The sequence below is a fragment of the Nelumbo nucifera genome, chromosome 6 (assembly GCF_055504915.1).
Source record: "Nelumbo nucifera cultivar China Antique chromosome 6, China Antique-T2T, whole genome shotgun sequence".
Taxonomy (NCBI): Eukaryota; Viridiplantae; Streptophyta; class Magnoliopsida; order Proteales; family Nelumbonaceae; genus Nelumbo; species Nelumbo nucifera.
In genome coordinates this window covers 1,760,227-1,784,583 of record NC_142654.1, presented here as the reverse complement: position 1 = coordinate 1,784,583, position 24,357 = coordinate 1,760,227, and the positions used below count along the sequence as shown (strand labels likewise).

Here is a 24,357-nt window from a genome sequence, read left to right as displayed (position 1 = left end):
GGATCGGTATCCCCGAGCTGATACTTTTTAGTTCCGAACTGGACTAAATGCCGAAGTGCCTTGGGACCGAGGTGACTTAATACTGAAGTGACCTTGTACTGAGGTGGTTGGGTGTCCGAGTTCAATTGTTGCGAACTAGGCATGTTAGGCTGAGCTGTCATCTCTTAGTCAGATCGCGTCCACGTGTCCCCTTTTTACTAGGTCGGACCAAATCACCCTTCATCAAATTTGTTTCCAAACCAGCTGGTTTGTTTTGTTTATGGAATTGGCAAGAAGAAAAACAATTCACATTAGAAAACACCCCCTAAAGTGCAGCCAGTTCTACCCTTTATTTCCTTAACCCAAAGTCTACACAATAATAGGGTTTTGGCATGTTTTGAAAGATTACACTTATTAATAAGAGATCAAAGAAAGAAACAATAAGAGGGAGGAAGATACACCCTCAACACCCAGAAAAGAAAGAAACATAGCACATCAATGCTTTTGGATAAACGGGCAAAAAAATCACTTTTTTATGCCCTTCATATAGAAAAATACACAAAATGGCATACTGGAGAATTTTCGTATGGAGCATTTCTACAATTGGGGTAGATTTTTTATTTATTTTTTGATAAGTTCTACAATTGGGATATAATGTACCATATTGACAAAAATAAAAGGCAAAACACTTCTCTAACTGGTCCAAATCTAATTACAACTAATATAATATAATGCTTTAAAAATTTAATTTGCATATATCTATCTCAAACATGTATATTGAAGAATCAAGCCTGCATTGTGTTGCCAATTATGCTTAAATGGAAATAAAATATGAATACCATCCAGGAATTTTTTCTTATTGCTTCATTTTTTAGAGCACGGTGCTTGTCATGTTTCTTTTCAGTAAGTTGATACCTAGATCTGACCAGATGAGGCAAACTACCTGGTATCCAAACCCAGTCAAGAGACTCAAGACAAGACAACCAGACCAAGCTAGTTAGCTAGCCTAGTACCAAGGCATTCACATCCTGGTGCAAGTGTGCAACATTCAGGGGACTTCTTAAGTTATTCCCTTGCTTTGAGCTGAACTAGACTTGGGAGTGAGTGCCACAACCACTCAAAAAAAGGTTGATGCTTGGGGTTCTCTCTAGGTTAGTCATATTCACTGTAAAGAAAAAAGATTCTTGGATAAAATACAGAAAACTACCCTGCATTTTGGGGGTAGAGACAGTTAGGTCTCCGAACTTTCATTTGAAACAGAGAGCTACCATGAACTTTCATATGCCAACACTCTCCACCAGCCATTAGCATTCTGTCCATTTTGAACTTTTATGAGACCACTTTGCCCTTTATTTTATTGTTGGTCAGAGCCAACAATAGCAGGCACTCTACTTCTTTCAACTATCCTTCAACTCTCTATTAAATAAATGAAAAGAAAAAAGAAGATAGGAAAAGTTCAAAACTTGGGTTTTGGAGGTGCAATAAAGGAGAGTGCAAAATGGTCTCAGAAAAGTTCAAAAATGATGGAATGCAAAAAGCAAGCTGTGTTGGAATCTGACAGTACAAGGTAGCTCTCTGTCATAAAGGAAAGTTCGGGGGCATTAGTGTCACTGTCCCCAAAGTACAGGATTAGTTCTCTATATTTTACCCAAGATTTTTTACAGGCAAGTAAAACAAAAAGTGTATTTTTTGATAGTCACTACATCTCTTTATGTTTTTTTTTTTCAGTAAAACAAGAATATTAATCAGAGAAGTGTCACCCTGATTATGAGACAATGCATTCAACACCTCCAAATTTCTAAAGTTAGCAATGGTTTCTGTTCAGATTGGGGGATGGAAAAGAAAATGAGAAAGGGACTTCTGACTATACATCTCTCCCAAAGGAAATAACACCTGTACCAACTCTCCTAGGGTGGAGGTGGTAGATGGGAAGTGCATATTGATATGAAATGTGCCCTCCTCACATGTCTTCCTAATTCAGAGGAACCTAATTTATCTCAAAGGAAAATGATATCTTACTGACAAATTCAAAAGCTAAATGCTCAGGCCTTTTTGACATATTTCCATTAAAGAATTGAAGCATGTATACTTTATGCTTATAGTCCGATACAAGATTCTGCATTCAGCTCATGAATGAACCAAAATAACAGCAAAATAGGACTAGTCACAAGGAACTTACAAGATATTGGAGGTCTTGTAACACTGCCTTATTTAGGATGCCAATACAGGAACTGGCTGAGAGGTCTTCATTCTGTTAAGCAGCTCAACTGAAATTGCCCTTTCACAGTTCTATACTCCACAGGAGAGAAATAATCAAGAGCAGAGAAAATTCAATGCACCCTGCAAGGCAGGAAAAAGCATATGCCTAGGTAGTGGACCATTGAGTAAGATCAACCATTTAACCAGAGAAAAAGAACTTAAATCTTGATTGCACATTTAGATGACTCATCCGGTTTGCTTTTCACTTTTCAATAACATCTGAACCACAATATCCTAATAAAAAATGAAGTCATCTCTAGTTACAAAGGAAACATCGGATTCCCTTAATTTATCGAGACCCTAAAACAAACTTGAACATATTTTTTCCTAGGAAAAAAATGACTCCAGTTTAGAAGGTAATCTTGTGCTTTTACATGCAATGGAAACAAAGACACCATTTCATTCCAGTTGGTTCCAAGATGCTCCGTAAGTAATTTCAGCAGCTCACACTTTGAGGGAGATGAGCAAGTGAGACTCTGATCAATCAGCACCAAACCCTGTTTTTGCACTGCCTTTCAGGATAGATTATATGGATGCTCAGTCAGTCTGTTGCTTTTGGCAATGGGTCCTCAGAATTAAGATGTTCCTCAATCTAGGCAGTTAATATTCTTTCTCGTAAGACTTGATTAACCAGTGGCAAAATACAGTCTAGAGCTGTGCATAAAGGATCTCATTCCATGTATCAGGAATGCCTGGTAAACACCAATGCAAGCAATCCTGGACACCCGGTGTGGCTTTAATGCTGTACCGGGATATGTGTCCCTCATCTCTCAACTGGGACAGAGCAGTTATATCTAAGAACTTCACATCTGTGCCCTTCACAGCTCCTTCAGCAACAGGATCACTTGAATTATCTTGCAGAACCTCCTTTCCTCCAGTCAACGGAGTGGTATTATCACAGCTTCCCCCTGAATTCCACTCCCCATTAAAGAAATGCCTCGGTGAGATAGCCCTGAAGAAGGCTCTAAGTTGTGGATGTTTCGGAAGCTGCAAGTCTAGCCACTTGACAACACTATAGATAGTGAAATTCTTGGCACTTGCAATATCAGCAAGCTTCCTATTGGTATTGGGCACGCCTCCAACATGCATTACCCACCGGTTTGCTTTAAGTTTTCCTCTGTTCCAATGATGTCCTGTATTGAGGACCAGGACATCAAACCTGTGAAGGTAGTGGCGCAAGAATGCTGCTGGACGATCAAGGTGCATGGCATAATCTGTGGCTGGGTCTGTGATATTAAGAGGCTCCAAGTCACAAAGGCTTGCAGACCAGTAATAAAGAATAGTAGTATTGGTATTCAGGAACCTATATGCCCAACCATCAGGCCGCACAGCACCAGGATTTTTGACAAGACCATATTCACTTCCAACATCTAAGACATCTGGTGACTCTTCGCCACCTGTCACCATACACATTAGTGATTGGAACTGCTGCCTGCCCAATGAATCCCCAACAAAAGCTACAGTCTTGTTCTGCATCCTGGAATACAACATCAACATCAATGAAATTGCATATAAAACTCAACCCAAAGAAAATGAATAGGGGTTGGTTGGGCCAACTGGACCCAACCCAAAAAAGGGTTCGGTTGGATTAACAATTGGTTAGGGTTGAGAAATTCCAACCAGATATAAAGCAGGGTTGGGTTAAGGTTAATGCCTTGGGCAACCTGACCCAACCCTAACCCAATAATATTACACTAATGAGAAGGAAGAAGAGAGACAATGATTACAAAGGGTGGGTTATTGTAAGGTATTATTAATGATGTCTTTATATCATTTTCATATAGAATAGGTATGTTTAGATGAATATGATAGTGTGTATTTGTGCATTAAGGCCATTACCCAGTACTGGTCCCAGCTATCTAGGGTATTGGGAGAGATGGACTAGATATGGACCCAACCTTTGGCATGTTTTTAGCACAAAGTGGCCACTCTCAGACTCGAACCTGTATTCTCACACTTGTCAGCCCTAAATTTTACCATTATACCATCTCTTGGTAAATTTGACATGTGTTTATAATTTGATAGGTGAAGTTCCCACCTGAATGCAACCCAACCTAACCAACCTAATCATGATCAGTTAGGTTAGGGTTGAGGTTTAACACAGTGGATTAGTCAGGGTTGACCTCAACAGAAACCAACCTGGCCAGAGTTGCATCCCTAAAAACGAAATGTAGATCATAGCTTCTAATTCAAACCACAGACCAATGCAATCTGGTAACAAAAACAAAGAAGCAAATAATGTTAGATTGTTCCCTCCACTAGTTTATCTACAGATGGGGGGCCATTACTTGGTGTAATGGTAAAATTTAGGGCTGGAAAGCATCAAAACACAGGTTCAAGTCTGAAAGCTTCCACTTTGTGCAAAAAATGCCAAAAGTTTAGTACCATATCCAGTCTACCCCTCCCAAGACCCCCGATAGGTGGGACCAACATTGGGTAATGGCCATTTTTTAGTTTATCTACAGAGGGAGATTTTTTCAAAAGGAAAAAGACAAAATGAATACATGCACAAAAAGGAAATACTTAAACATGACATTGACAACATAAATGGGCAGGCACCCCTAAGGAGGAAAGTGGAGAAAAGCACATCCTCTAGAGATTTAGTGAATCTGAGGATCAAGGTTACAGGCTACCTGTATCTCTCTCACCCACCTAATTCGAGCCAAGGTTTGCCCTCCACAAACATCATCTCAGAACCAAGAGACATATTAAGGGGCCATAACATTCCAAATACTTCTCTTTTCCATAGCACTTATTATATTTCTGATCACAACATTAGGATGATAAAACAGAAATGCATTGGTGAGGGAATGAAGAAAACTTCCATTAGGTTAATTCATGGCATAGGCAATCTTCTAGTAGTTTTAACTTGTATCCTTCACCCTAGGCAGGAAGTCACATGATGGGATCTCTGCAGTAAGGTAAATAGGAAAAAGGTTCTATACCTTCTCAAAAATTTAGACCCTTCAAAGTCTGGCATCTCACAATTTTCTGGCTGCCATCGAAAGCTTTCATAGGAAAAATCTGTGCGCTGGGTCAACCTACATGCCCACATCCCTGAAAGCCACTGCTTACAACCAAATCCAGAATATAGTGGTCTTCTATCATCTGCAACCCATTTTCCTTTTGCATAATTACAGACTGACAGTGAACAAAAATGAATATTAATTATTAAAATGCACAACACTGCAAGTTGCATATGGGAAAGTAAACCAAAGTATTTCAGAGAGAGAGAGAGAGAGAGAGATCCAGAATATCCATGTTGCAAATGAAATTGATTAGCAGTCTACTAATAATCAACTCAAATAATTTAGCAGTGTTTAGATTTTGTTTCTGGTGAATATTCATTGAAGTAATTAGTGTCTGTGTACACATAAAAATATACACAAAAGGAGGGACAAACAGAAAGTCCTTAAAATGAACAAAGTTCTTTATTTAGAAAGAGCCTAAGTCTTCCAAAGCTACAATCAAAAAATCCATTAACAAACTGTAAGCATCCAAAGACACAAGGGTAAAAAATCTTTTCAATATATTGAAAATCCTTCAACTTCTCATTTTCATAACAGGCCAGCAGTTCTAAAGAAATCATGTTCCACAAGATCACTGCCCGGCTGGTTCCTTAAGGGAAAAGAATGACAAGAAAGGAGCACAGACTGAATGGAGATTGGTCAAACCCAGTCTAGTCCAAAGGAAAAAGAAAATAAGCAACATGATATCAGAGAAAAAGGTTGTTCAATGATCTTTCCAACTCTTTGCATAATAAACACTTAATCAGGCAGTCTCTATTATTTAGGCGATCAATAGCAATAACTTTCCTATCCAGCCTCATGAAGGCCTCAACTTTATGAGGAATCTGATGTCTATGAATGCAATCAGGTTTTATATTGTTGATGCAGTCTTCAGAGAGGACAATGTGATCACTAGAGGACTAGAACATTTCTAGTAAATTCAGGTATTCTTTTTTTTTTTCTTTTTTGATAATTGAGAATTGATTTTATTAAACAAGAAGGATAAAAGCTTTACAAGCATCCCTTGGAAAGGCACAAGATGCAGCCTCCCCTAAGCATTACAAGTGATAAAAAATAAAGATTACAAAGTTGCCCAAAATAACTGATCCCTAGAGGACCCCTGTTTAGCAAGAAAATCAGCCAAAGCATTTGCCTCCCTACCCACCCATTGGAATCTACACACTGTGTTAAGCATTTCACTTTTTTTATGAGATCCCTATAACTCCAAACAATTGAGTCTGGATTTGACAAGTTCTCCACTCCTAATTGTTTGGCAATCTGAATCCCATGTACTGCGGCCAGCAACTCAGCTCTTGTGGAATCCCCTATCCCCACCAGGCCTGAAAATAAGGAGATGATGTTGCCATTCTCACTCCTTAGGACTCCTATGCCAGACAATCCTAGGTTACCATGACTACTTCCGTCAAAATTCAATTTAATAACCCCTTCCGAAGGAGTTACCCAGCTTGTTGCAGCTCTGTTTTTCCTAATCGAAGTGTGTGCAATTGCAGCTCAATTCCTCCAGATGTCATCAAAGGAGAAAAAGTTGAAAGAAACCAAGGATTTCAGCCAATGACTAGCCCTAGTTAAAATACAATCCTTCACTTCTATAAAGGATCTCTCCTTATCTTGGAAAATTCTCGCATTTCTTTCTTCCCAAATTGTCCATATGGTGGCTGCTCTAAAACATCTCCACATACTGCTTCCTCTTTTTGTTGGGCAAGCAATATACTAAAATTAATCCATGTTTTAGTCAACCAGATCATACTAATACCTGAACAATAAAATCTCCAATGAATCTGTTAATTATGAGTTTTCTGAACATAAGGCAGCAAAGATTGCCAACACAATCAGGGAAATCTCGCCAGATGATCTTTTTTTATTAACTTTATCCAATAAAAGAGGTTATCCAATCATTCATATGCATATGCATCATATGTGTGGTAGAAGGATAATACCACTATAACCAGCAAGCTTCAAGGTTGTAATCAATAAAGATCTAGTAGAGACAATGCAAAGCAGTTTACCTTTCTCCTTTACAAGAGTTGGTTCATCTGCATCACCTTTTCCCTTCACAAAGGAGTTATTGGTTTCAGAATCCATCATTGCTATTCTGTTGGCATCTTGTTCTACTTTTTTTGGTCCTTTTTCTCCTTTCGGGCCTGGTTTAGGTGCTGCCCCCCATTTCCCCAATGCAGTTGGTGAAATTTCTGCAGCACCATATGAAAACCCAAAAGATAAACATGGAATCAAATGTACCATGACAATTTAGTGTTAACATAACAAAAAACCCATTGACTGGGGAATCCAAGCTTCAAAGAAGAATCTTGAATTAATAAGAAAAAAGAAACAATTGTCTCTGATATGTTGCAAACCATAGCAATGAAATGATAAATAGGGCAGATATTATGGATCTTCAATCTGTACCCTAAGCTCTTGGTGTTGAACATAATAGAAAAAACAAAAACACTGGGCCATCCAGAGAAGCATTTTGAATCATAGAAACATAAGCTAGTTTGGTATATCCAAAAACAGAGTGCTCGGATGATTGTAATAATCTCAGAGCATAGTTGTCAAGGCGGGCGCCTAGGTGACAAGGCGCCTTTGGAGGTTCGCCTCACCCAGTCGCCAAGCAGTTTTGTGCACCGGGTTATAAAATACTATTATATTTTTAAATTTTTGACATTATAATTATAAAATAGACACTATTAAACTAGAATATTCATTTTATGTGTTTATATACTAATTTATTTTTATTATTTTATTATTTTGTTAGGGTTTAATCAACGCAAACATTGCTAACTGCTGTATTGAACCCATGGTTCAAAGTATCGATACACCTGTGTATTGGCAGAGGTGTATCGGTACTTATAACGATACTCCCCCTATTTTTTTATTTCTTTGGTTTTCAATTCACTTTTAAATATATAAAATGGGTTCCCGAAAACACCTGTAAACGTGTATCGGGACCCCAAAGATACAATACAATGCACCTGATATGGGGCGTATCATATCGAAATTTTGATTCTTGATTGAACCCTCAAAAATTTCAAAACCTGAACCAATAAGCAAGGGAAGAACTTAGAATTTTGTCTAATCAACACTTCTTCTCATAAAGTGTTGATTTTCTAGACTTAAAACATGAAATTTATACTTCTCTTATGAAAATTATGAATAATTATTAAGGAAAGATGGTTATGGAACCTAGGGAACTACCCTACATATATGGTTTTACTTAAAAAAAAAATTCATCGCCTAGACGTCGCCTAGGTGCCCGCATAGGCGACAAGGCACCCCCCTATCGCCTAGCCTCGCCTTGGCACCTTGAAAACTATGTCTCAGAGAAACAGGCTGGACAAATATGGATCTCCAATAAACAAGGATTTTGGAGTACATTCAAACAAAAACATGCCGATAGGGAGCAAAAATCCATATTGACAAGTACCAAAGGCTGACCAATGAGGTGGAGACATGTGGTCATCACCAAATTGCTCATGGTAGCAAGGTAACAAACTAAATGGGCACTCAAGAGCAAAAATTATAAATACTGACAAAAAAAACTACCTTCCTTCTCCATAGGGGGTGGTGTTGAATTGTTATCAGTTATACTCTTTTTGGAAGAGCTCGTGTTTGCAGACCTCATAGGTGCTACCGCATTTGATGATTCTTCCTTCACATAAATACCTGGATTTGAAGACATTTCCTTCACCACAGGTGCACCGAAGAGAATCTCTGTACCACCAGCAGAAAATAGTCAAAATACCATAGATTGAACCAAAGATAAAATGCATGTACTTCTTTCTTTCTCTTTTCTTTTTTCTTTTGATTAATATTCTTTCTATTTTCTGAAGTAATTCTGATTTAAACATTTTATCTCAGCAAACATAGTTCTTAATATTTACTTGGAATTGTCTAGCTCTCTTAACTCTGTTGTTAGCTTCTCCATTATAAAAAAGTAATAACTTAATACCAACTGAAAACAAAACAAAAAATCTAGACTGAAAATGTGATACAAGGGGAGACTAACCTGAAGAAGGCATCGAGAACCGGCTTTGAGGTGGGAGCAATGAGGTAAGAAGCGGGGTTTTCTCCCATGCCCAAATAAAAACGAATGTGCAAACCAAAGCAATGAGACTGAGAGAAAGTTGTTTAGCCCTCAACCCATGAAAACCTCCTTTCATCTTTACATGCACCAAAATCTCAAGTTACAAGTATGTGAATGCCATCAAATACATGGTTTTCTTCATCCCCTTCTACAATTGCCTGTAAACATATGGTAACATTTCATATAAAAAGGCACATCCTAAAAAGAACAGATAAATCAGTCTCAATTCTGGGTGTACTGAACCACTCAGAAGTCATTTATTTAGGCACTTAAATAGGAAAAGGACATATGAAGTAATCAATTGAAAGAGGGGTATAAGTACTGAAAAGGATTTTATTGAGTTAATGATTTATATTCAAATACCTGTATCAAATAAAAAAAATTATGAAATTATTAACAACAAGATTAAAATAGAATTATGAAGATAGATGACAGAGTGCAGTTCAAATTTACCTAAAACAATGTTAATGAAGCAAAACAGAATAAACATGACCAGATATAAACCACATCATCAAATGCACATCTATATTTCAAGACTCATGTTTACCAAGATGGGAAAGCTTCACTGCCAGATTGGTTGAAACAATTCTCATAGTGCATCGAGAGTTTGATCGAGGGAACCTTTGTCTCAAGCTCATTCTTTTACTAATGACACTTCCAAGTAAGAAATCACTTCTCGGGTCCAACTCATGCTGCAACTTGGATAAGATCTCACTTCAAAGTAATAATCTGAACTTGCAGTTCATTGTGCATAAGATCTCTTTGTCACTGGAAAGAGATTCGGATTCTATTATAAAGCCAAGCACACAACTTCAGCTTGTCCCCCACTCTGCTGTTTGCATGGATAATAGCATCAGTACCCACCATTCAACGTGATCCCTACAAAATTTCCTATCCAAGAAAATGATCTGATTCAGTGACTGCAGACATTTCTTATGCCATAATACCATAGACTTTGGAATGCCAAGAAGGAAATAAGAAAAAAAAAAAAAAAACTTTCCTGCTATAACAACAAAACAAAGAAAATCCACATATACATCAATTAATCATCTCAAATGATTTCTAATGCCAATGAGAAAGGAGGGCCAATCTCGGGGAACATAGCTCAGATCAACTCATTTACCGATCAGGGGTTAAAGGCTTTAAAACATCCCATCAGAACTTCCAAGGAACCTCTATTATCATGTCCGAACGGGCAGACGATCTTTCAGAATAAAGTTTACGTGTTCCCAATCAAATATAAATCATTCTATCCAAGGCCCAATAGCAATAACACCTTTCCAATCAATATAAATCATTTTATGCAAGACCCAGAAAGAAATTAGGAAAAAAAACTATGGAATAGCAAGAGCACCTCTTAAACTAGGAAAAGTAAAGATGAATGAACTGAAAACAAAAATAAGTGAAGGCGCATCTCTGTAATCTTGCACTCTTGCTTCCCAATGGAAAGAAACGATCTAGAAATAGATCTGTGGCAACTTGGGGAAAGATAAACGACCGAATCTCTTCGAGAAGGGAGAAAACAAAAGCAACACCGAACAGGCGAACACTACAACGAAATAAACGAAATTTGGAGAGAGAGAGAGAGAGTACGGAAGAAGGAAAATGCACTCTGGATCCTGTCCGTTTGGACTCGGAGGGATTTTCATTCGAGTCCACTCATTTTAAGACACGTTGAAATTAGCTCACGTCACCACCCAAACTTGATATTAATGAAACCAAATCATTTTTGTTTTATTTATTTTTTGGGATAAATAGACTGTACTCTCAGAAATCTGAAATTACAGGAGTTCGACTATGATTGAATATCTCTTATTATCTCAAGATGTGGAATAACATGCTCTTTCATCCGAGTTTTTTTTTTAATGAAAATCAGAGGTATAACGAATATCTAAAAACTATTTGTTTTTGATAACAGGGGTTCAACTATGATTTGTGATGATGTGCAATTTGGCCGGTTTTAGCTGTCAGCGATCTTGCCTCTGAACCGAGTAGCAGAGAATCTGAAACGAAGGAGATGAGGAAGCTCCGGGGAGAACCCGGTGTAAAGGCTCTGAAGCTTAAGTTAGAATCCTTAAAAGGCAAGATAAACCAGATAGCGCAAAGTTTGCATACATCCTCTTTGGGGGTGGAGAGCATTTTATAATCACCTCGCGCACTCACTCCTAGACTCCTGTCAGGTCGGGAATGAGTATTTCCGTGCTTCTGCCAGTTCAGGCGTCATCGTCTCTGTTGGGGCAGAACCGTCACTGCTCCTTTTGTCGGAGCCATCTCTATAACTGGGGGCAGTGGTGACAGGTGACGGTGGCAGGTGGCCGTTTGAAATGCGGCCATCAAGCGTCAGATCCCAAGTCAGTCAGGTGCGCCGCCCCTGGATATGGACTCCTTCGGTGTCAGGTACGGCGCGGTTCGTCCAGTTCAATGCTCCAGAAGCGAAGTGCCTAGAGCAGTGCGTGAGGCGAAGTCTTGAGTTCGGATAAGGGGGGCCCCGAACTGTCATAAGACGGGCCAGTTCGGGTCTCTGCTTGTGTGACTTGGGGTCAAAGGGAGAGTTCGGGTTCCTCGCAGGGAGTTCGACCACTAAGTAGGGAGTTCGGGCACCTTGCAGGGAGTTCGACCACTAAGTAGGGAGCTCGGGCACCTTGCAGGGAGTTCGGGTTCCTTGTAGGGAGTTCGACCACTAAGTAGGGAGCTCGGGCCCCTTGCTAGGGAGTTCGAGCTCTAAGTAGGGAGTTCGGGCCTGCTGGTCCCTTCCCTTTGGCGTTTATATCCTCGGTACGCTGTCTTAAGTGCCGAGCTACTTGCCTTTTTTGCCACGTGCCGTGATTTGTAAGGTCGGGCCAAATCTTCCTTCATCAATTTGAATATCTCAAGATTTGGGATAAGATGTTCTTTTATCTGAGTTTTTTTTTTTTGTTCAATTTTAAAAATTGTTTCAGCTGTTCTCTTTGTACTTTTTTTTTTTCATTTTGTGTATTAAAACTGTCATTGATTGTCACGATTCATGTTTTTGATGTCCGCTCAAGCACAGCGAAGACCAGGTTATGGGGAGCACTGAAAAATAAACCAGAGAATCAAATGTCTGAATTGTTTCTGAATCTACACTTTCTTGGTCTCAGTTAGATTTTTTTTTACTACTTTTCTTCTATTCAAATCAAATGGAACTATTCATGGTCTCGTAATCAAACTTAGGCTGCATTTGTCGTTGATTTATCTTCTTTTATAGTTAAAATTTCCTTATAAACATCAAGATTTTAACTATGAAAAAAATAAATCCTTATAATAAGGAATTTCGAATGCAATCTTAGACGAAAAAGTTTTCAGTTTTCATAGAGAAGGAACAGAAAGTTCTCTTATATATGAGTTTTTAATAAAAGAAAATAAAATATTAAAATGAAAAAAATATGTAAATATATATATTCTGTCCCGTTTTTCCGTTATCTATTATCTTGTATACACTCAAAACAAAATAAATCGCTTCAAGTCCAATGGCACGGGATCCGAACCGTAAAAATGGGGTTAACGTTTATTCAATATCTAAGTACTAATCAATTCCACCATTTTCAAGACCATGATTGACGATAATACATCTGTCACTCCTTTGAGGACCAAACACGGTACACTCACACTAAAGGGTGGTCGGTGGAGATGAGAATTCAAAAAGCAATTCGCACATTCATGACGTGTTCGTATATGGAGAGTCCCACGTGAGTTCAGTGCTACGACTTTGGTCGCAGAAGATGTGAATTCGTTGCCGTGTGGTTGCATATACATACCGACAAACATAACAACTGCGATTAGCCGATTACTCGATATTCAAAGGGCTGTGGGCCCGTGTATTTTATGACGGAGTTTTATCTTTTTTTTTTTTTAATAAACTGCAATGCATTAATCAACTAGAAATATCACAAACAAACAATTCCTCCACAAACGATAGAGGCTCATGCCAAATACAAAGATTAACGAAACGACAAAAAGCCCTAACTAAGCTGTGGGCTACAGTGTTAGTTTATCTTTCGACATAAGCCATCGAGAAGTTTACACCTTGCTGTAACAACGAGGAACACTCATGAATGAGGGAGCCAAATTCGGACAGATCCGAAGCTGGAGCATGAAGGGCTTTTCATACTACTAGGGCATCAGTTTCAAATACCACATTTTGGATATCCATGCTGGTCACCCATTTAATTGCTGTTATAATGGCCCATTACTTCCCCTTCTTTCGAAACGAATAGACCAGGAATTGTGGACATGTAACCTTTCATGAAAGCACCAAGCTCATCACGTATAACTATCCCAAACCTAGTGAGGTTACTACTCGTGAAAGAGGCAGCATCAACATTACACTTGAAGGAACGAGGAGGGGGAGCACACCAATTACCGTTACCTTGGTGGTTAAGATTAATAACCATGCCCAATCGCTTCTATATTTGAGCTTGCTTCCAATCATGGAGAAGCTGCAAACTCCTAGTAACAACATGATTAGACAACTTAAAATTATTTCTCCACAGCTTGGAGTTACGTTGAGACCAGATGCTCCACAAAACCATGCAAGCACGTCTAGACTTGTCATAATCAGTTCCTGCTAAAAACTCAAGAAGACAATCGCCAAAAGAGGCGTTATTCGACACATTTACGCTAATGCCAGCCTTAGACCAACAAGCTTGAGTATACGGACATGATAACAAGACATGGCTCCGACTTTCAACGCTAGTATTACAGAGATGACAGGAAGTATCTAACTGGATGCCACGCCTAGCAAGCTGGTCTTTACAGGGCAAACACTCCCTACAAATTCGCTAAACAAAGCTCTTCGCCTTAGGTGGAATAGGAAGCTTCCACAACTTATCCCATCCACCCGAAATAACATCTTGAGAGATAGTGGTATTAAGATCCCTTGCAACCCTATATCCTGACTTTACTGATTTTACTGAATATACCCCATTTAGTGATAAATGCCAAATTAGTCGGTCCTCTTGACTAGCATAAGACAAGGGAATATTCAAAATTGCACTAGCATCCCTTGGGCCAAAAAGCTCATGAATCATTTCGACATCCCATTCCTTGTGGCCTGGAATCCATAGGTCTGAAACCACAATATCTTCAAGCCCCTTAACACTAGGCGAATCAACCTTAAAATTGCCCATCTCCTTAAGCCACATATCATCCCACACACGGATATGCTACCCATCCCCAATTCTCCACCTACAACCTTTCTCTAAAACAATGCGAGAATGCCAGATGCTTTTCCAAGTATAACTTGGATTATGCCCACATTGGGCTACTAGAAAATCCCCCCCAAGGAAGTATTTAGCCTTGAAAACATGACAAACAAGAGCATCTGGTTGGAAAGGATATTCCAACCTTGCTTCGCAAGTATTGCTAAGTTGAAAGCTTGCATATCTCTAAACCCCATACCACCCTCTTCCTTCCTTACACAAACCTTCTCCCATCTAAGCCATTTAATGCCCCCGCCATTAGAGTAGGAATTACCCCACCAAAATGAGTTCATCATTCTCTCCAACTCTTTGCTAAGAGAGACATGAATCATAAAGGTACTCATGCAGTAGGAGGGGACAACTTGAGCCACATATTTAATTAAAATCTCCTTACCCGCACGAGACAAAAGCTTACTCTTCCAACCCTGCAATCTCTGCCATAGACGATCCCTAATAAATCTGAAAACTTCCTTCTTCTTCCTACCTATCAAAGAAGGTAAGCCTAAGTACCTCCCTGCGTTAATAGGATTAACAACCCCCAACACGCTAGTCACTCTAGCCTTCACATCCTGAGGCACATTTGAGCTGAAAAACACACCCGACTTCTGAAAAATTGATTGCTTGCCCCGATGCTTCTTCATAAACTTTTAGGATATTCTTTATGGAATTACATTCCCTTTCCTCTGCCTTGAAGAAGAAAAAACTATTATCTGCAAACAAAAGGTGAGAAACACTAGGTGCACCCTGACAAATACGATAACCATAAATCAAACCTTCTCTTTCAGCTTTATACATCAAAGCAGATAAGCCTTCAGCACATAAAATAAATAAATAAGGGGAAAGCGGGTCACCTTGGTGAAGACCTCTATTGGGAATAATAGGCCCAACCTCCATGCCATTGAAAGGCACATAATAGGAAACTGTAGTGACACAAAGCATGATCAACCTAATCCATTTGTCAGAAAAACCCAATTTCTGCATCATAAGCTTGAGAAACTAGCAGTCCACCCGATCATAAGCCTTGCTAATGTCTATTTTGAGAGCAACCTCGCCCACCTTACCCTTCTGCTTCCTCCTCATAAAATGAATAAACTCAAAAGCTACCAAGACATTATCAGTGATAGCTCTCCCAAGCACGAAAGCAGATTGAGCATTCAAAATAATGTTAGAAAGAAGAACCTTAAGACGATTAGCAAGCACTTTTGAGACGATCTTGTACAACACATTACAAAGAGAAATAGGTCTCAAATCTTTCATAGTTTTTGGGGACTCACACTTTGGAATAAGCACTATAGTAGTGCCATTTAGTGAAGCTGGAAACTCTTCTCTAGAAAGCCAAGACACAGCAGCTTAAAAAATATCTTTACCAATTAAGGGCTAGAATTTCTGATAGAAAGCTGGATTTAGGCCATCCGGACTTGGGGACTTGTCCGGATGCATTTGGAAAACAACTTCCTTAAACTCCTCAAAAGAAAATGGAGATAGCAACTTCTCATTGTCTGAGTCTGAAACTTTACAATCAAAAAAATCGAAACATTCAATAGCATAACTAGAAGACAAGGAAAACAACTTACGAAAATAATCTTGAACCACTTGACAAAGACTACTCGGATCATCATGCCAATTACCCTCATCATCCATCAATCTCGAAATTCTACTAGTCCTTTTCCTCGTGGAAGCTGTCGCGTGAAAATATTTAGTATTGGCATCACCATCGCGAAGCCAAAAACTCTTGCTACGCTGACGCCAATAATCTTCCTCCTTCCCTAAAAGCTTTAAAAGTTCAATTTTCTTTTCTTTAATAGTCTCAATATCTGAAGGAATACTGTTGTCCCTGAGCCTCTCAATAACTGCTTTACATTGAGCAATATCCCTAGTGAATTTCTTATTTAGACCCGAACCCCATTTAGCAAGAGCTTTGCCACACTGATCCAAACGAGAAGAAACATCACCCATCCTCGACAAACTCCACGCATCCTCCACCGTTTTATTCAAACCTGGCTCCCATAACCACCCATTTTCAAAGCGAAAGCGCAGATGACGATGAACACGAGAAACACTCACTGTTTCTAATAGGATTGGATTATGGTTCGAAACAGGAGCAACCAAATTTCAAAGCTTTGCAACCGGAAATAACCCCAACCACTCTTCTGAAGCAAAAGCCCTATCAATTCTTTCCTAGACCCATGCCTCGGTCCCTCTACCTCTCTCCCATGTGAAGCAAGAGCCAATAATAGAAATCTCGTGAAGGTGATAATCTGAAATAGTCTCACGAAACCTAGCTAGAAGCCAGTTAGGATGATCCAATCTGCCCTGCTTATCCTCAGGAGAAAGCATGTCATTAAAGTCTCCAATGCAGCACCATGGCAACCTAGAAGAAGCACAGATAGCACAAAGAAGATTCCATGACTCCCTCCTATGACTTCTATTCGGATAACCGTAAAAAGCCTGTTATTCTCCAAGGACCCTTCTCATCATCACATACCTGCACATTAATATGATTATTCGACAGAGAGCACATATTAGGAGCTTTCCAAAGAAAAGCAATACCACCACCCCTCTCATCCCTATCCACCGCAAAAGCACCAACAAAGCCAATCTGAATTCAAAGTTCTTCAATTTTATTGACATGAACAAGAGTTTCAATTAAAAAGATAACATCTGGCTTATAAGAATGGATAAGTTCTCTAAGAGCATGAACTGCACGAGGATTGCCAAGTCCTCGGCAGTTCCAACTTAAACATATCATGGTTCTCGGCAGGCCTGAGAACCAGGTCCTGCCATTAAAAAATGACCAGCTAGAATATCATCCTCATTGTTTAACTGAACACTATTGTTCCCAACTTCACCATTTTTGTCTTCATTGTCCACGACCATATAGTCCGTTTTTAGTTCTGAATTTAAAGTCTCCACTGCTCTTCGTTTTTTCCTATCATCTTGCAAAGTCAGCCCATTATCTTCATGGTCCAGGCCCATATCACTTTCTTTATCTGATTGCACGTGCTCCTTACCAGCTTCATGATCTTTCTGACTAATTATAGAAGCATGTAGACACGTTTCCAAAGTCTTTGGCATATTGCTTCTTTTACTAGAGCTTCCAAATTCGATAGTGTAAGCCTTTCCATAACCGTTATTCATATTAGCCATGCACGATCCAATATTTTCCGCCCTAACCTCATGCAACTTACCATCCTCACCCTATATTCCTGTATCATTATCCCATAACCACTGTTCCCCACCATGCACGGTGGTTCGTTTGTCCGGCGCTCGCAACCACTGCCCCCATTCCTTCTTGACTTCTTCGTCGTTTGCAGAGAATAACTTGTCACAAAATCGATCTGTATGCCCCAATAAGCCACAAATGAAACAAAAGTGGCTCAGCCTTTCATACTTAAATTTCACCAACGACCATTCTCCACCCATCATTCTGATCTTCTTCCATCGCTTCAGGGGATTCCTCACGTCCAGCCAAACCTTTATTCTCATAAAGTTCCTCCACAGCCCCAAGTTGTTGTTGTCATCATATTCTACAAAACTCCCCAATGAAATTACCTAATTGTTTTCCCACGTTTATAGACATAAAGCCTACTGGTAGGTCGTAAACTTGCACCCAATAATCAACATGAAACAAATGTATTTGATTAGGGATCTCTCCTGGTTTTAGATGGTGCAGCAATAGGACATGATTATCATAAGTCCATGGACCACCCTCCAAGACACGTTTTAAATCCATACTATGAAAGAATTGGAATAAAAAACGTTGATTAGATTATCATAAGTCCACGGACCACCCCTTTCCTTGGACGCCAAATACTCGCCATTCTGTGCTTCGTGACATTGAAGTTGATACTTCTATCAGTGAGGAAACAACCAACTAGGCACATGTCATATCTCACCAGACTTTCACTCTCGGTCCCCTGTTCTAGGATCAGTTCTTCCTCCTCTTCATCCATCAATGATAACGCCGCCATATGTTGATCCATCACAGACAAGAGAAAACAGTAGGGAAAAGAGTATTCCACACGTGAAAGCAGTCGAAAAAAAATGAATACCAGTGCTCAAAACCACGAAAAAGACAAGCAGACAAGGGCACAAACTCTCATAGACAGAGAGAAGACAAAACTCTCACGAGCGGAGAGAGGACAAAACTCTGGTGTCTGCAGTTATAGCCGGAAGAATGTGTTTGGGCATCCAATTCCAAAAAGATTGGAGTATTATCATTGGTTACACAAAATAGTTATTGTTTTCAATTAATCCGATTTTTAAAAAACAAGATAACGGATAAATTAATGGCAATAGCCATTCAGCGGATTGTAAAACTAATGATACACCATTAATAAAAAAATAGGGGTAATTTGAGTTTTATCCCTCTCATGGGGTGTGTAAATAAATTTGAGAAACCAATAAAACAATTTTGAAGGTGTCAGAACTCCAAAAAAATGCCTAAAATATATATAACCTACAACCATTTATTTGTTTGATTCCGTCCATGTGTATAGATGGGTGTTTATTGTTTTAAGGGTAAATCTTTTAAACTATCCTTACTGTTTAGCGAATTAACATGCGGTACTTCTATTGTTTAGTTATTGTCTTGCGGTATCCTTAAGTTTTTTGACAATTGATATGTCGATAAACACTATCAGAAAAAAATGAAATATTGAATTTGCCCTTTACTATTCATCAAAATTTCAAAATATAACCCAACTGCCTGTGTAGATTGGTTCATTGCTTTTTATCAGAGAGAATGCCATTTTTCAGTAAAATTTCAAAATAAAACCCAACTGCTTGTGCCTGTGTAGACTGGTTCATTGCTTTTTATTGGAGAGGATGTCGTTTTTTAGCACTGCTCTAAGTAACTTGGACTACACCTCCAATGAACGGGGGATGAGATACCTTTCATTGCCTGTGTAAAGAGGTACCTTTCTTAGTTCAATCTTCTTATTCTAAAGATTGGATGGGGTGTAGGGGCTTCAGATTGGACTCGGGGTCATCTTTACATGGGAGAGCTTCCATTCAAGGGAGAGAAGGAAGTTGAAGAAAAAAAGATGTTGACGGGATTTTTTTGCTAAACAGTAAGCTTCAGATTGGACTCGGAGTCATGCTTTGGATTTTTTTGCTAAAGGGATTGTTCTGGGGCTTGGCGATACAACCGGCGAAGCTTCTGTGGAAGATGCTGGACTAAACCTTCCCGCCCAGAAGCTGCACTTGGCTGTCAGACACACTACCAGAACCAAAATTCAACAAAATGGGGAAAAGAAATCGCTCTGATTCTTTGCACAGACCAAGTGATACCAAGTACTTGGCAATATCATCTAGACATTTGTTCAAGAAGAAAGATCGAAACTTGTGGACAATAGTAGGGAAAAACGAGACACCAATGTATATCACAAGGGCCTGGTTCGATGCCCAGCCCGATTTTCAAATGACCTGGAAGTTTCAACTAAAATTTCCCAATCGGACCTAGTTTTCTTTGCAGCCTTCAAACAAGTCCCTTCTTGTTTTCGCCATGTCAGGGTTGAAGACAGTAAACAAGGGAAGTCTATTGCAACGGTGGAGATAAGAACAGGGGAAGGGGTTACAATGAAGAGAAAAAGATGACTAAAATGATGGTGGAGAAAAATAGAGAAAGAGAGAGAAAAATGAGAGATACAGAGAGAGGAACCGAGTTGGATGGAGGTGTAGAGAGTCAATCAAACAACCAATGATAAAAAGCTTTTCTCCTTGTTTTCGATCGCTTCCCAAATGGGTTTGTAAAGGAAAGCAGAAAATGCGACTCCACGAGGAGCCAAAATGAAACCAAATTGGAGTTGATATACGTAGCTTGAGCAGAGCTCTACCCCCTTCCCCTCTTCATTCTCCCTTTCCACCTCTGTATATCAATTGAAACCCTATGTTTGTTTGATTTCGAACTGGGATGCAATGAAGTACCATCATGGCCGTACGGTTTCCGTCAATACAGTTTCTTGCAGCGTGGAAGAATAGCAATGGTGGTTGGCATCTAGAGGGAGAGTTTTGGTATTGCTGCCACTGCTAGTTCGACTGGAAAAGAAAATGAATAGTGGTGAATAGCGCTGCGGCGGTGCTTTCTAGGAGATAGTAGTTCAAATCGAAGACGATAAAAAATCTGATATTTCCAAGGTCTGAGAACGACACATACTGGGGAAGAGAGGAAGAAGAAGAAGAATAAGGAGAGAGTAGAGGCAGAGGGGTTGCAGTTCAGATATTTCTTGTGACTATTTGTCTGCTACAAATTCTTTCTGGTTAATTGTATTTAATCAAAGTAGGGAATCAACCTGTGTGTTATAACAGATAAGTGATTTGAGTGATGAGTGGAGAATTAGAGACATCAAAGTGGTCCTGGTGTTCTGTCATCTATGAGGTGGCCGTCGTGTTTTGTGGTCATGCAATTGCCACAGGTGGCGATGCTCCAACAGTGGCGATGAATAATAAGGGTATTTTTGGAATTTTAAAATAATTAATACTTATGTGATGTCACTTGTGAATAGAGTGTGACGGAAAATTAAGGGCAAGGGAGGTGTTAGACAATTGCCAGAAAACTTAAGGGTAGCACAAGACAATAGCTAAATAGTAGGGGTACTGTATGTCAATTTGCTAAACAGTAGGGGTAGTTTATGAGATTTACCCTTATTTTAATGTGTATTTAAAAAATGATATTTTAAATGTTTATTACTTTTGTTATTTGGTTCGACATTTTATAAGCATCTCAGGTTATACCTCATGAAGTTACTTTTCACCTCATATTAACACCTCATAGAGGATGTAGATAAGTATTTCATTTCAATAAAACATACTCCAACCCTTTACCAACTTTATCTAACACTACATATCTCATCATTAGACTAAGACTCACCATATGAAAGTGAGACCCACCATGTAGAGGTGTAAACAGTATTCAAAAATCCGATTTCAAATTTGATATTCGAAATAATTCGGATAATTCAAATATTTAATCGGTCAAATTCGGATATCCTATTAATACCGAATAATTAATCATATTTGAATTCGGATATGACCTGATTCGATTCGATAAATATATGAATTCGACCGATTATTTAATTTTTATATGTTATATAAAATATTTTATATAATTTATATATATAATAATTAAGTTATATAAATAATTTATATATTTATATACTTTATATCAATAAAATATTTATTTTATATATTTATCAATTATCCAAAATAATTAATTAATCGAATTCGAACAGAATATTCGAATATTTAATCGGATTCGAATTCGAGTATTAATTTTCAATATCAATCGGATATCAAATTTTCTAATCAGATTCAAATTCGGATATTACCTAATCCAATTCGAATTTGATCCGTTTACACTTTACACCCCTACCGCCATGTATGAGATATGTGGTGTAAGATCATGTTTGTAAAGGGTTGAAACGTGCTTCGTTGGCAGGTGATTTGAAGTAGTTAGGGGAAACAAGAATTTGATGTTTCCCCAAATGAATCATGCACATAAATTCAAGTGTTTATGATTTTTAGGGTTTATTTAATATGTATTTGATTCCATGGGTATTTATAGATGGGGTGTTTATTGCTTTAAACGTTTATTTTGAAAACTTTAAACATTTTTTGTTTTTATTGTTTGGTTAGGCATAACTTTAAATGGTGCTTACTTTCCATCTCATATTAGCACCCCATAAAATATGCCACATAAGCATTTTATTTCAAGAAACACTAAGGCATTGGAGAAAATAAGGATTTGATGTTTTTTCCAAATGACTCATGCACATAAATACTTCACTATTTATTTGATAAATGTTGAAACCAAACAATGGTGTCATACACAATAAATGATAATGCGTACCTAACACTAATGTGACATCATTTTTAATTTTCAATAAACGCCCACAAAACAAACATATAAGTATTGAAACTAAACAATAATGTCAAAAGTAATAAACAGCCATGCTTATATATGGCGCTAATATGCCCACGAAACCAAAATGCTGTTTGCCTCCATGAAACATTGAATGTCTTTGAAGAAAGAAACATGAACACTTTACAACCACCAGATTGGAATCCATAAAAATCTCCGCATAGGAAGGAGAGCGAAAAGTGAACGCGGATGAACTGTTTGCCTCCCGCTCTCTGTGTCACCATCATCGACTTAGTTGTTACTTGGAAAATGGAAATGGTAGCAAATAGTGGGGAAAATTCCGTTTTAGTACGTGGGTAGTGTCAAGTTACTATCTAAACTTTTAAATGTGTCACTCCATTACTTAAATTTTCAAAAAGTGTCAAGTTGGTCTCTGCTGTTAATTGATCGTTAGTTATCTGTTAAAAATATTAAAATTACTATTCAAAAGTAGATATTGTTCATTGCCTTCTACCTTAAGACTGAACTAATTAATAGGCTTGTAAGCAGATCAAATTCAAATCGAATTAGGCTAGATTTGAATTCGAAACCGATTATGAACCCTAATATTCGAATTTGATTCGACATCCGACGGATATCAAATCTTTGAGTTTGAATTCGGTTTCGATTATCAAACCGAATATTCGATTCTATTCGAATTCGACCGATGGCAGTGGTGGCCGGTGAGCGGTGTTGGCAGTGCGACGATGGAGAAGGAGAGGTAGAGAAGATGATGTTTGTCGTCGATGATGGTGGTTCTCGTCAAGACTACTATCACTGACAATGGCAATGTGGCGAAGGAGAGATAGAGAAGATAATGGCTGTTGTTGGTGATGGTGGTTGCCATCGAGACTACTGTCACTCGACCGCTGTCATAGACGTTGTTGTTGCCTCTTGCTTGTTGGTGATGGTGGTTGCTCGAGCGGTTGCGGTAATGAATCGAGATTTGAAACTTGAAAGAGAAGAGATAGAGGAGAAGATAGAAGAGATAGTGATGGTGGTTGCTCGAGTGGCGTCGAGTTGCTGGTGTGGCCGATGTGGTTGCTCAAGCGACGGCGACTGTGGTGGCGAAGGGAGGATTAGGGTTAGGGTTTGCAAAGAGATGGAAGAGAGAAGAAAACCTGGGCTGAGAAGAAAATGTCGAGTGATTTAGGGTTTAGGGTCGACTGACTGGGGGTTTGAGGAACAAATTTTCTCATTTACCCCTAAGAGATTTTATTTATTATATTAATGTACAAATATATATATATATATCGGTTCGGATATTTATCGGATTGGATCACTACATATTCGAATTCGACCGAATATCTGATTCGAACTATCCGAATTCGATTCGATTGTGTCGAATCTCGGATTTGAATTTGGATTTTCGAATACCATTTACAGGCCTGCCGATTAAGGTATTTGATATTTTAGACTAATGAAGTCATTGCCTTCTACCTTTAGATCTGAAATGCATTCTTGTCTAATTGTTTTTTTGCTTTTAGTTATTGTTTTCCTCTATCATATTTCATGTTTTTTCTCTCTTTTTCTTTGAACATAACCAGTTCAGTTCCAAAGTAGAAGATAATGAACAATGTCTTCTTTTGAAGGGTAGTTTTGATATTTTCAATAGATAGTTGGTTAAAGCAGGGACCAATTTGTATTTTTTGAAAGTTTAGGTAATACAGTGACATGTTTAAAAATTTGGATACTAACTTGACACTACCCCCAAATTTCATTTCCCCAAATAGTAATCAACATTTATGAAGTAGGGGTGTCCACGGTTCGGTTAACCGAACCATGGCCCCTTTTTGTAAACTGAACCGGTACCACCGGTTTGCCGATTCGGTTCTTCAGTTTTTCGGTTTTTTATATTTATAATATATATTATATAAATATAATATA

General features: G+C 38.6%; 1 protein-coding gene across 5 annotated transcripts; it reads right to left on the bottom strand.

Annotated features, from left to right (window-relative positions):
* Positions 1–2,362: 2,362 nt before the first annotated feature.
* On the bottom strand, positions 2,363–10,894 carry LOC104609279 (protein trichome birefringence-like 14). 5 transcript variants are annotated; one of them, XM_010275547.3, is made up of 7 exons: positions 10,706–10,894; positions 9,899–10,242; positions 9,274–9,509; positions 8,811–8,978; positions 7,274–7,456; positions 5,184–5,379; positions 2,363–3,715 (listed from the first exon to the last, which is right to left on the bottom strand). In XM_010275547.3, the coding sequence occupies exons 3-7, from the start codon at positions 9,425–9,427 to the stop codon at positions 2,887–2,889; spliced, it is 1,530 nt and encodes a 509-aa protein (XP_010273849.1). In that variant the 5' UTR covers positions 9,428–9,509; positions 9,899–10,242; positions 10,706–10,894; the 3' UTR covers positions 2,363–2,886. The 5 variants fall into 5 exon arrangements, with proteins under 5 accessions (XP_010273849.1, XP_010273851.1, XP_088746123.1 ...); XM_010275549.3 differs by having other exon boundaries at positions 10,475–10,890; XM_088889997.1 differs by having other exon boundaries at positions 9,899–10,230; positions 10,475–10,890.
* Between the last annotated feature and the right edge of the window lie 13,463 nt (positions 10,895–24,357).